Source organism: Rhinolophus sinicus, chromosome 15 (assembly GCF_057876585.1).
Source record: "Rhinolophus sinicus isolate RSI-liver-muscle chromosome 15, RSI-T2T, whole genome shotgun sequence".
NCBI classification, from domain to species: Eukaryota; Metazoa; Chordata; class Mammalia; order Chiroptera; family Rhinolophidae; genus Rhinolophus; species Rhinolophus sinicus.
In genome coordinates, this window is record NC_142515.1 from 101,054,029 (window position 1) to 101,065,001 (window position 10,973).

The 10,973-nt window shown below is 38.7% G+C and overlaps 1 protein-coding gene across 2 annotated transcripts in view; it reads left to right on the top strand.

Annotated features, from left to right (window-relative positions):
• Nucleotides 1–10,011, top strand: part of GALNTL6 (polypeptide N-acetylgalactosaminyltransferase like 6) — a 934,503-nt gene extending 924,492 nt beyond the window's left edge. For both annotated transcript variants that reach the window (XM_019733270.3, XM_074338318.2), the window contains exon 13: nucleotides 8,849–10,011. In XM_019733270.3, the coding sequence (XP_019588829.1) occupies nucleotides 8,849–9,016 (168 nt within the window). In that variant the 3' untranslated portion in view covers nucleotides 9,017–10,011. The remainder of the gene's footprint in view (nucleotides 1–8,848) is intronic.
• Nucleotides 10,012–10,973: the final 962 nt, after the last annotated feature.

Here is a 10,973-nt window from a genome sequence, read left to right on the forward strand (position 1 = left end):
AACTTTGAAAATTTATAAGTACATTTAGCACAGTCCTGGATACAAGATAAACATAAGAAAATCAATTGTCTATATACCAGCAACAAAATACAGAAAATGAAATTCAAGAATGATTCCATTTAACCACCATGAAAAGCATCAAATAACTAGGAATAAATTTCATAACAGATGTGCAAGACCTTTACACAGAAAACTATAAAGCATCACTAAAGAGGAATTTTAAAAAATACAGAGGACTCTATCCTGTTCAAGGATATATAAGACCCACTGTGAAGATATCATGTCTCACAAGGGTGTATACACTTAATGTAAAACCAGGCAAATGCCAGCAGATTTATTTGTGGAAACTTGTAAACTGCTTCTGAAATTTGTATGGAAGTGAAAGAGCCTAGACTAGCCAAGTAAATGTTAAAGAAGAACAAAAACATGTATCAAACAGTATTAAAAACACCAGGTACCAAGATATGGAAACGTGCATTTCTTAAGGCAATGTGCTACTGGCATAAGGACAGACTGACTAAGGCTCTCAAGAAGGTGAGACCTGGGTATTGGTATTTTTTGAAAGCTCCAAAAATGTTCTGATGGAGAATCATTTTCCAGCTCTAATTTTTACCTACTTTCTTTCCCCTACTTCTCCCTCCTGCTTTATAATAGCTGGAGTTTGCCTCTCTGCTTATATTCCTCTTCCATTTTGTTCCCGTCTGTCTCCCCTTATAAATATTAACTACATGAGGGCAGGAACGTGTTTTTTGTTTTGTTTTGTTTTTTAATTTCTAAATGGTCTGCTTAATATCTAATATGCAGAAGTCCCTAAATTAGTACTTTTTAAATGGCTTAAAGAACCCCTGGGTTCAATTATTGATATGATCCCCTCCTTCCTGAACCCCAAGCTGTGCTGGATAAAACTTCACACATCTCTTGTCTCAGAACCATGTACACAGCATCCCCAAAGACCAAAAGTGAAAAGTTTACATTACTTTTCGTAGTTGGTCTCTGAGGTGTTCTTATAGTTTAACTTCCATAAGAAAGGGCTTAAAAATGACATCAAACCAGAAATACAGATACGAAGGTACCTTTCAGGCTAAGTTGGTAACAGTGCCACAGTCACATTAACTCGAACAGTGAGTAGGTAGAATTCTTGGCATGTGCCTTGCAATGGACTATTTATTATAACTTCTGATATATGCCAAGACTTTGGCCTTTGTGCTGGTAAAATCCTGCTGGTCCACAAAGATGCCAGATGGAAAGCCACAAGGTTGTTATTTTTAAATCATTCTGGTTATCTATTGATTTAGGACCAAAAATGAGGAAAGTGTATGCAAAGACTTTAATTAAAAGGCATGTAATTCAGCTTTGGTTCTGATGTACCCTGTATCCCCGAAAATAAGACCTAGCCGGACAATCATCTCTAATGCATCTTTTGGAGCAAAAATTAATGTAAGACCCGGTATTATATTGTATTATATTATATTATATTATATTATATTATATTATATTATATTATATTATATGGTATCGTATCTTATATCATATCATATCATATATTATCTTACATTATATTATATTATATTATATTATATTATATTATATTATATTATATTATACCTGGTCTTATATTGTAGTAAAATAAGACTGGGTCTTACATTAATTTTTGCTCCAAAAGACGCATTAGAGCTGATGGTCCGGCTAGGTCTTATTTTCAGGGAAACACGGTATGAAGCCCCACCACAAAATCCTGGACTTGTGGTCATACAGAGGCAATCACACTATCCCAGGTCCGCCCACTCATTGCTGGACAGTTCCAAGATCAGGAAGCTCTTGCCTGACTTTTGGTACCACTTAGATTCAATTTAATCCATTTTGCTCAAGACAGTTCCCAAATATTTGAACAATGGTTGCCTGATCTTTTCTCTTCTAATTAAGTGGCCCAATTTCCTGCCACCGCTCTTCATATGACTTAATTTGGATCTACCTCAATCTACTGGACACTCACAACTAACATATTCCAGGTAGTCCTAGCGAGGGATGTCTTGCCCAGAACAGAACAATATTTCTATTATTATGTTCACATGATAATATTATTATGTTCACATGACTCCTGAAAGGTTTACTGAGGGGAAATAAAAAGCTATGGACTGATGGAAATAAGCAACGGAATAGATGGGTTTTCTCTACTCTTGAAACTTTCAGTCTAGTGGGGAAGCAGACCAAAATAATTAAATAATTAAAGTGTACAGGACAATATGAGACCAAAAGACACTGAGCTCTACCCAGGTCAGAGAGGTAGGCAAGCCTTATCTGACAAAATACCTTTACAATGGAGACCTAAAAGATGAGAAAGAAATCCAGCTATAGAGATCAACTTGTGAAAAGGCCCTGTGGCAGGTAAGATCTTGGTTTTCTTGAAAGAACAGAGAGAATCCAGTTGAAAAGTATGAGTGTGAGGGGAAATGATGAACTGTAAGGCCAGACATCTGGCCCAGTACGGGCGGGGGAAGGGCGGAGGGGAGGCAGAGCAAGACTATAGAAAGCTTGGTGGCCTGGCTAAGAATTTAGCTCAAAAACTGGGAAATCTTTGAATGGTTTAAGAAGCAGGATCTAACAAATCAGAATACATTTTTCAAATGATTCTGGCTGCTCTGAGGAGAATTGAGGACACCCTCATGCACATCACTTCCCTGTAGCCCAGAAAAGCCAGTGCAAGGAGGCGCGGAAGGCCTGCTGGAGCTGGCACTGCCTCAGCGCACACACCAAGGGATTCTGTCAGGGAATTAAGAAGCATTATTTCTGATTGGCCGAATTAGCCACTGATGCAAGAAGACCAATTTTCTCCTCCTGGGAGGAATTCTGCCTGTCAAAGAAAAAATGGAAAAGGATAGATGGTAAGATTGCTTTGTCCCTTGTTACGCCTATCAAGGGGTTATTTGCGTTCTCCCAGATGCCAACAATAAAAATAGGCAGAAAAAACCTACCTAATTTGTCTTTCTCCCAGAACTTGAACGACATTCATATATCAACCTTGTTCTTCTCCACACACTAAGATGTGGGAAGGCAGATATTTTTATCCTTTATCTCATCTCACTCTCCTCCTCTCCACCCCATTCATTTTGCAGATGGAAAACCTAAATCACTTGTTGTCCCAGATAAAACGGGGATTAAAAATTAGTCTCATAATTCCAAACCTTTTCTGTCATATCCATATTAGACACAAAAGGCATTGGCCATGAAGGAGTTCTCACTCACAAAATCATTCTCTTTCAATGTGTTACACAGAAATGAATAAATAGTCCATAAGAAGTCTCCCCACTTTACACAGAGGAAATATCCTGAGGTCCAGTCTATATCCAGCTGTTTACTGGGCATTGAAACCTGGATGTTCCACCAATGTCTCCAACTCATTATACCTCAAACAGGAATCATTATCATCCCTACCCCCAAACCTGTTCCCTTTTCTGCATTTCTTGTCTCAACACGCTTTTTCTCCAGTCCTCCATTTTCTTTCTTCTACCTTAATCCCCACATCCCATTCATCAGAATGCCCTATATATTTACTTCTCAAATGTCTCAGATCATTTTTTGGATCACCCCCAACTCACCCCCCTTGCTTTGCTTCAGCTTAAATCTGGATGATTGTAATAGCAATCTTGGCTATAGTCCAATGCCTTCCCTCCCCCACTCCATCATCCTCTCTGCACTATCCCGATCCATGCAAAATATAGTCCTGTGGCTCCAGTTTTAAATTCTCCAGTGACCACCTCCCAACACTTGCATGAAAAATCAAGCCTTAGCATTGTACCCCAGTCTCTTCATGATATCATTGTGTGCAGTTCACTTTGCTCCTTGTGCTCCAGCCATACTAAATGACCTGCACATGATCTAGCCCTCCATTATCTCTAACACTGTCTCCTCCTACTCTCCTTTACCCTGGCCTCCTTGCTGTTTCTCCAACCCACCACAGTGCATTCCTACTTAGGGCCTTTGCACTGGCCATTCCCTTTGTCTGGAACCCTCTTGCCCTAGATAGTTACATGGCTAATTCTCTCACTTTCTTAAAGACTATCCAAATGTCACGTTCTCAATAAGGTTTATCTGTGCCATCCTATTTAAATTTGCACTCTGGTTATATATTTTACCTATACTCTCATCATTTATTGTCCATGCTCCACAGCTCCACCCTTCATCTCTCCCTCTAATATTCAAGCTCCAGAAGGCAGGGATTTTTTTTGTTTTGTTTTGTTTTTTGGGTCTTACTAAGTTCACTGATATATTCTAACCACCTAAAACAATGCCTGATAAATTGTAGGTTCCAAATAAATTTTTTGTTGAATAAACTAAATGTATACACGTACATGTTATTTCCTATCTCTCTTTTCACATGTTTTTCTACCCTGTTTCCCCAAAAATAAGATCTAGCCGGACAACCCGGTATTATATTATAGTACATTATATTATTATATTATATTATATTATATTATATTATATTATATTATATTATATTATATTATACCCAGTCTAATATTATAGTAAAATAAGACTGGGTCTTATATTAATTATTGCTCCAAAAGACGCATTAGAGCCGGTTGTCTGGCTAGGTCTTATTTTCGGGGAAACACAGTATATCTGAAACACCCTAATTCTTCCTATCACCCCCTCCCCCTATCTACAATCTCACTGACACTTTTTGCTTCAAACATTTCTTGTTTACCTATTTGTCTCCCCAATTTCTTGGGTCAGAGGATGCATCTTGTGCTATCTTCCTATGCCTATCTCCTAATGCATACCAGAAAATAAAAAGCAGTTAATGTTTGCTGAACTCAACTGACCTGAATAATGTTGTATTTTAGGCAGAAGAGCTAAACTCTTATACAAACCCCAAACAAATTACACAGAAGAGCTCATTCCAGAGCCATCAATGACCTTTGTTCCACAAACCCTTTTGCTTAACACAGAAGGTACTGGTGTATCAAATTGAATAATGTTGAGTCAGGTGCTAATTTTTGCAAATTCTATTTTGCCAGGATTTCAGAAAATGCAATTTGGTCTTGAATAGCTAATCTCAGACCAGATGGTTAGTGCATTCTGATTTTTAGAACTGGGGATGTTCCCTGACTAAAAATAAATGAAAAGAAAGGGGGAATGGAATCACTATTACTTAGTTACTTACTATGTATAGGACATTGTGCCAGAGATTTTACACATGTTAACTCGTATCCTCACAACAAACTTGTGAGGCAGATATTATGTCTGTATCTTACAGATGAGGAAGCGAAGATTTGGAGAATTAAATAACTGGTCAAGGTCACACAACAAGTACGGGGCATGGCTGGAATTTGATCCAAATTCCTTGTGGCACAAAATCCCATCCCTTTACTCAGCACTAGATTGCCTCCCCTTCCACAGTGTGGGAGTTTTAGTCTCAGAATCATCTTCCTATACATTATGAACTCATCCACCTGTTTTATTGTCTTTTCACCTATGGTGTTTGGTTCTTTTATTGCCCTGAACACAGTGTGGAATGTTTTCTACAACATACTCATTCTTTCAAAATTGGGACCCTACCGAAGTATGAAATCTAATAAACTTTAATGCCGGTCTGTGAATGCCACAAAGTGTCACACAGATGCCAATCAAATTGCAGGCCTGCTTGGAACAGGTGTCCCTTTCAGTGAGCTACCTGAACAGTCCCACCCATGCTTTTCACAACCTGGACTGATTGGCCAGCACAGAACATTTCACTTGACCTGATCTGATTATGAAGGCCAGTTCCACAAACCTGAATCTGAACGTTTTCATTTCCTGTTCAAGGACTTCTAATTTCTTAGGCAAAAACAGAAAAAAAAAAAAAGAAAAAAACAAGGGAGGAAACAGTCGAAGAAGATGGGAGGAGTACAGGAGATGCAGTGTGTTGCAGTTACGTTTTGAACAGCCAGAGCATATGTTATGCCTTCCCTCAGGCCTGAACAGAGAACAGTCCAGTAAAAAGCACCCTTTAAGGAGTATTGTTATGGAACAGCAGACTTGCCAAAGCACTCAGAAGTCTATTACAACGAAAACATGGTATTCAGTTCTGTTACAGTCACTTCTTGTTATGACCCAGGAGTTGAAGGATAGATGAGGAAAGAGCTGTCATAGAACAAGAGACCATATTCACGAACGATTACTCGAGCCACTGACTTAATTTCAGCCGGGAAAAGCATCAGTAAAGACATTTAGTAATCCAAAGCTTAGCTGAATAGAAACAGAAAGATGGCAATTATTTAGCCCTCCTCCCCCAAGGTCAAAAGTGGAAAATGCATGCTCTGGAAAAAGCTGAAGATGCTTCCAGAAGCTTCATCTCTAGGACCAACTGGATACTCCAAAGACAAGGGGGAGCAGAGCTCAGTCTATAACCAGGAAACAATCCATCTGTTGGTCCACTGCATATGTTGATAATTTCTAGTTTGATGTCCTGTCATTTGTCTCTCTTAAGTGAACTTTGGAATAAAATATGCATTCAATTTTGTGGGTGGGAGAGGCCTTAGAGATTGATCTTATCCAATTCCTCATTTTACTGATGAAACTTCTCAGACATAGATTTAGGGAATTCAACTTTTCAACTTTTATGAAGCCCAGTAACAGAAAACACATTCTGGATTTTTCAGGGTAGTGCTGGGTTTGTATATTCTGCCTGGTCGTCCCCATGAGTATACCTGTATTTGTTGGAGCATGAGTTCTATTTGAGATTTGGAAAAATATGATCACCTTATCGTTCAGAAAATAAGGTTCGGAAAAATTAAATGTTCAGAAAATCTGGTTTGGCTTTTGCATCCACACTGAGGTATGTAAGCTGATGAAGGAAAGAGAATAGAAACATGCTCTACTCATTTCCTTGGTTTATGTTTTTTGTTTTTTGGGTGTTTTTGTTAGTTTGTTTGTTTAGCTTTCATGGGAATATATGCTTTGAGGAAGAAACTGTGAACATATGGAGGTCCTCGCTTGAGCTATTGATAAAGGTAACAATAGGAAGAAATACAGTAGTTAAGGGGGAAAAGAAGTACATGTACCTGGAACAGAGTGAATTAGGATTTAGCAGGTCAGGTTGAATTTTCATGAATATGACAGCTTAAGAATGCTGTGTGAAAACTGGTCTAAATACATTAGGTCCATGCAGCTCACCTGGTAGCAGTTGGGGGTAGGAGACTGAGCAAGAGCAATGCTGAGAAAGATTAGAGCAAGGGGGCGAGGGATACTGCTGCCCAAGGAGCCGTGGTGGCTGTGAAAAGGGATCTGTGACAGCAAGAATGGAGCCCAAGAGAGAAGGAAGTGGGGTGAGCTGCAGGGCACTCTCCGCCCTGGTAGAATGTGCTCCCTCCACCCAGAGTAGGAGAGAGTTTCTCAGGGCTTTTACTGCGCTCATACAGCAGCCAAGTTAGTGAAGCTGGGGGTGAAGAAAATGGGAAGGAGGCCTCAGGAACCCTCCTTGTGTAAGGAAAGAAAAATCCATGATAAACTCAGGAAATGTTAAAGAAAACAGAAAAGGGAGGCTTTGTATTAGGCATAGCTCTGTGTTCACACTGAAAAGAGAAACATAAAAACTAAACTGCAGGCAGCTGCCTTTCTCCCTTTTTTATTCTTCCTTCCTTCACCCAGTGCCTAACTTTGCAAACATCCGGGTCCTGAAAAGACATTAAATATTCGTTGGTGGAGTCATAGCATCCAGGAGCAATCCAGAAATGTTTACACAGGGTGATTGAGAAATTCTAAAAGCATTGTAAGTCTAATATTCCCCAGTTAAAGAAATAATCAGAACTGCTAAACCTTTCCTAAGGTAAATAATGAAACGTTATTTGATCCTAAAATTTAAGCAGTGATTTGGGGAAGTTATTCCATGTTACTGGCACTTTTTTTTTTTAGCATAGACATTGTAAGAGATAAAGTTTTATTACTTGTTAAGAAAGAATTTTCTCTCTTAGCGTTAACTTCCTTTTCCACGTTTGCGCAATAAAAAGGGGTGTGGTAATAAAGCCTATTGAGATAGTGGGCTTCCTCACCAGTTACACTTTGTGCCCTGATAGTACCTTTCCTTCACAGAGCTGTTATCTTGTTACCATGTACTTAGCAACTGTAAAAAAAAAACACACACACACACAAAAAAACACTGCCTCCTCCATTTTGCAGACAGCCATGAGAATTGCACCACAGGAAGACCTGTAGTACATAAAGGGGTTGAGAAGAGACTAAACTTCAAGGGCTAACAAATTTATTTGAGTTTGTATTTGGAGATATTGCCTGTGCGTCACTTATTCCCTGCCCGACAGTCATCTTCCGATTTGGGCAACTGAGCACCTCGCTTGTTTGGTTCCTGTTTCTTTTGTATTTTCCCTTCCCAGTAGAGGCTCAGTACAGGGTAGGGAAAATTATGCCTCTTCTGGTCGTGTATGTTGTTGTTGTTGTTTATGGACAAAATTACTGTTTATATATATATGCCTCTCCCCAAATCCAGCTAGATTATTAACTACTTGACAAGCAACGTCATATGTTTATTATCTTCAAAACTCAAGCATATAGCAAAATGCCTACCACAGACTAGGAAATGAATGGATTGCTTTTTAAAAACACAACTCAATGAATGAATGAATTCTTTTTCCTGATTGAACCTGCTCAGAGGCCCTCTGTAGCACCAGTGAATCCCAGTAAACGCTGTTCCATGTGCAACTCAGTCCACTATTGTTTGATTTGGGACATGGTCTATTTTTCACACTGTGGGTTACACTGAAGAACTAGCAGGGATCCTTTACTTCCTCTGTCTATTTGGGGTTCTAACCATTCACCATATATTATGTCAGTCGTTTCTTTCTGATCTCTCCAGGACAGAACCTTATTCCATCCTGTGAGCAACAGCTGCATGGACTGCAACCCTGCAGAGAAGAAGATTTTCATGGCCAGATGTGACCCTCTATCTGAGACTCAGCAGTGGATTTTTGAACATATTAATATGACTGTTTTAGAAAAATTTAACCACCATGCCAGCTCCTAGAAACAAAGAAGAAGAAAGGAAAATGTGATTACCTACAGATTATAAAAACTAACTTTTTGCCAGCGTCTGGGTCAAAGGAGTCAGGAATAACATTTCCTCGATCCAGGAAGCCTGGTTTACAGATCTGTAAATGCCACGTCAAAGTAGGTTGTCTCGAAGAACTTCCTGCATCTGAAGAACTTGGCTGAGAACCTCACCAGCTGCTTCTGAGAACTTGAGACTAGCAGTTCCCTTGCTGGCCAAGGGCAGAGACTACTTAGGGACTTTTCAAAACAACTGCTGAGTTAATAAATCCTAGCATTTCTCAGGTCAAATCCTGCAGTAGTGAGTAGCTATGAATGGATCCTATCATTTGGGTGGGAGGGGGGTGGAAATAGAGTGCATGACTGCTCTGACAACCTGAGGATATCGCAGGCATAGAACTAGCCACGCTGAAGGGGTGAGCTGTACTCTTTGGTGCCATTCTCTGACTAAGAATGGGTGAAGCAGGTTTAACCCTTAAAAGTGCTGCAGATGATTTTAGAGTGCTCATACCATTCTGTTTTCTTGTTTTATTTTTAAATGAGGGTGTGCTATGTAATGTAAGACTTAAATTAACCATGAAATGGACTTCCAGTGTTTCTATTCTTGCATCTGCCATTTTCCTTTTAGAGCAGAAGTAACTTATTGTTCCTAAAAGTTCATGCTCCATCAATCAGTTGAAGTTCTAATTCAGTGCCCTTGTATGAATCCAGTTTAAGAACAAAATACTATGCTACTAAGTTACTCCAAAGAGAAAGATTTCACAGAAGCAGCAAAACCATGTAGGGTTTAGGAGGGGGATTTCCCTAGGAAATCTATTTTTACTTTTCTATTATTTTTAGAATTTTAAAAGTCTGATGTTTGTCCAGTCATAATTTTTATTAAGGAAGAGAATGGAGTGAGGTTGATGTAATTTGTTTAAGGAGATTCTTAAACCCAAATAAATCTACACTCCAAGTGACGTGTGAAAATGTCTTGGTTCACTTCAATTCTGTTTGATCAATCCTCGGGACATAGAAGTGGTTTTATTTGTTTGGTTTTGGATTTCTTTTTGTTTTATATTGTTGATATTAATGATGTTTTTGTTTTACTTGGAAGCGCACGGAAGGAATTACCATTAGTAAAGTGCTTCTGACATCATTTTCTGTAAATGGGACAATATTTCAGGGGCGAAGAAAGGAATGGTTAAAAAACTAAATGGAACATTTAATCCTTAAAGGAATTTTTCACTTTTCAATAATAATGAGAATAGGAGAGAAATATAAAAGAGGGGTCTCTAGAGGAAAAACTCATGCTTACTATACATTTCTCAAATTCTTTCAAGTAGAAAGTTTTTTATTTTGCTTTCATTGTTTTAATTTGGTTTTCCTGTTAATAAAAAGTTATACATCATCTTGGATATAGAAACACTGAATTTTAGAACTGGAAAGACTCTTAGAATCCAATACCTTTGTTTTTACAGATGAATAATAAAAGCCCAGAGAGAGTAGTCATAATTCCTGGCAGGGCAGATGGGTCTTCTGACCCTAGTCCAGTATTTTTTCTCCTGTTCTGTGGTGCCCCACTCTGTTTCCCAGGGTGGTTCTGGTTATTACTCTGATTTAACCTGAAATTTTCCGTCACTAGATGAGAATTCTGGGGATGCCTACAAGGGTACCATTCACACTCAGAAGCTTTAATATATGAAACCTCCTCTTGTAAACGTTCATGATTCTGTTCTCTCTTCAAGATCTAATCAAAATGTCCAGTTGAACTGCCCTGCTAATAGTTGGGGAAGAGCTACTTTGTTATCTTTACTGATTCTGAAGCATTCTTTTGAAAAACTATTCTTTTTAAACTGACAGTCAGAGATTTTTTTGTGTGTGTGGGTCAAGAGATTTTGAAGCTTTTAAGATGCATAGTGGAGAAAATCAATAGTGAGAAATAAACCTGCGTG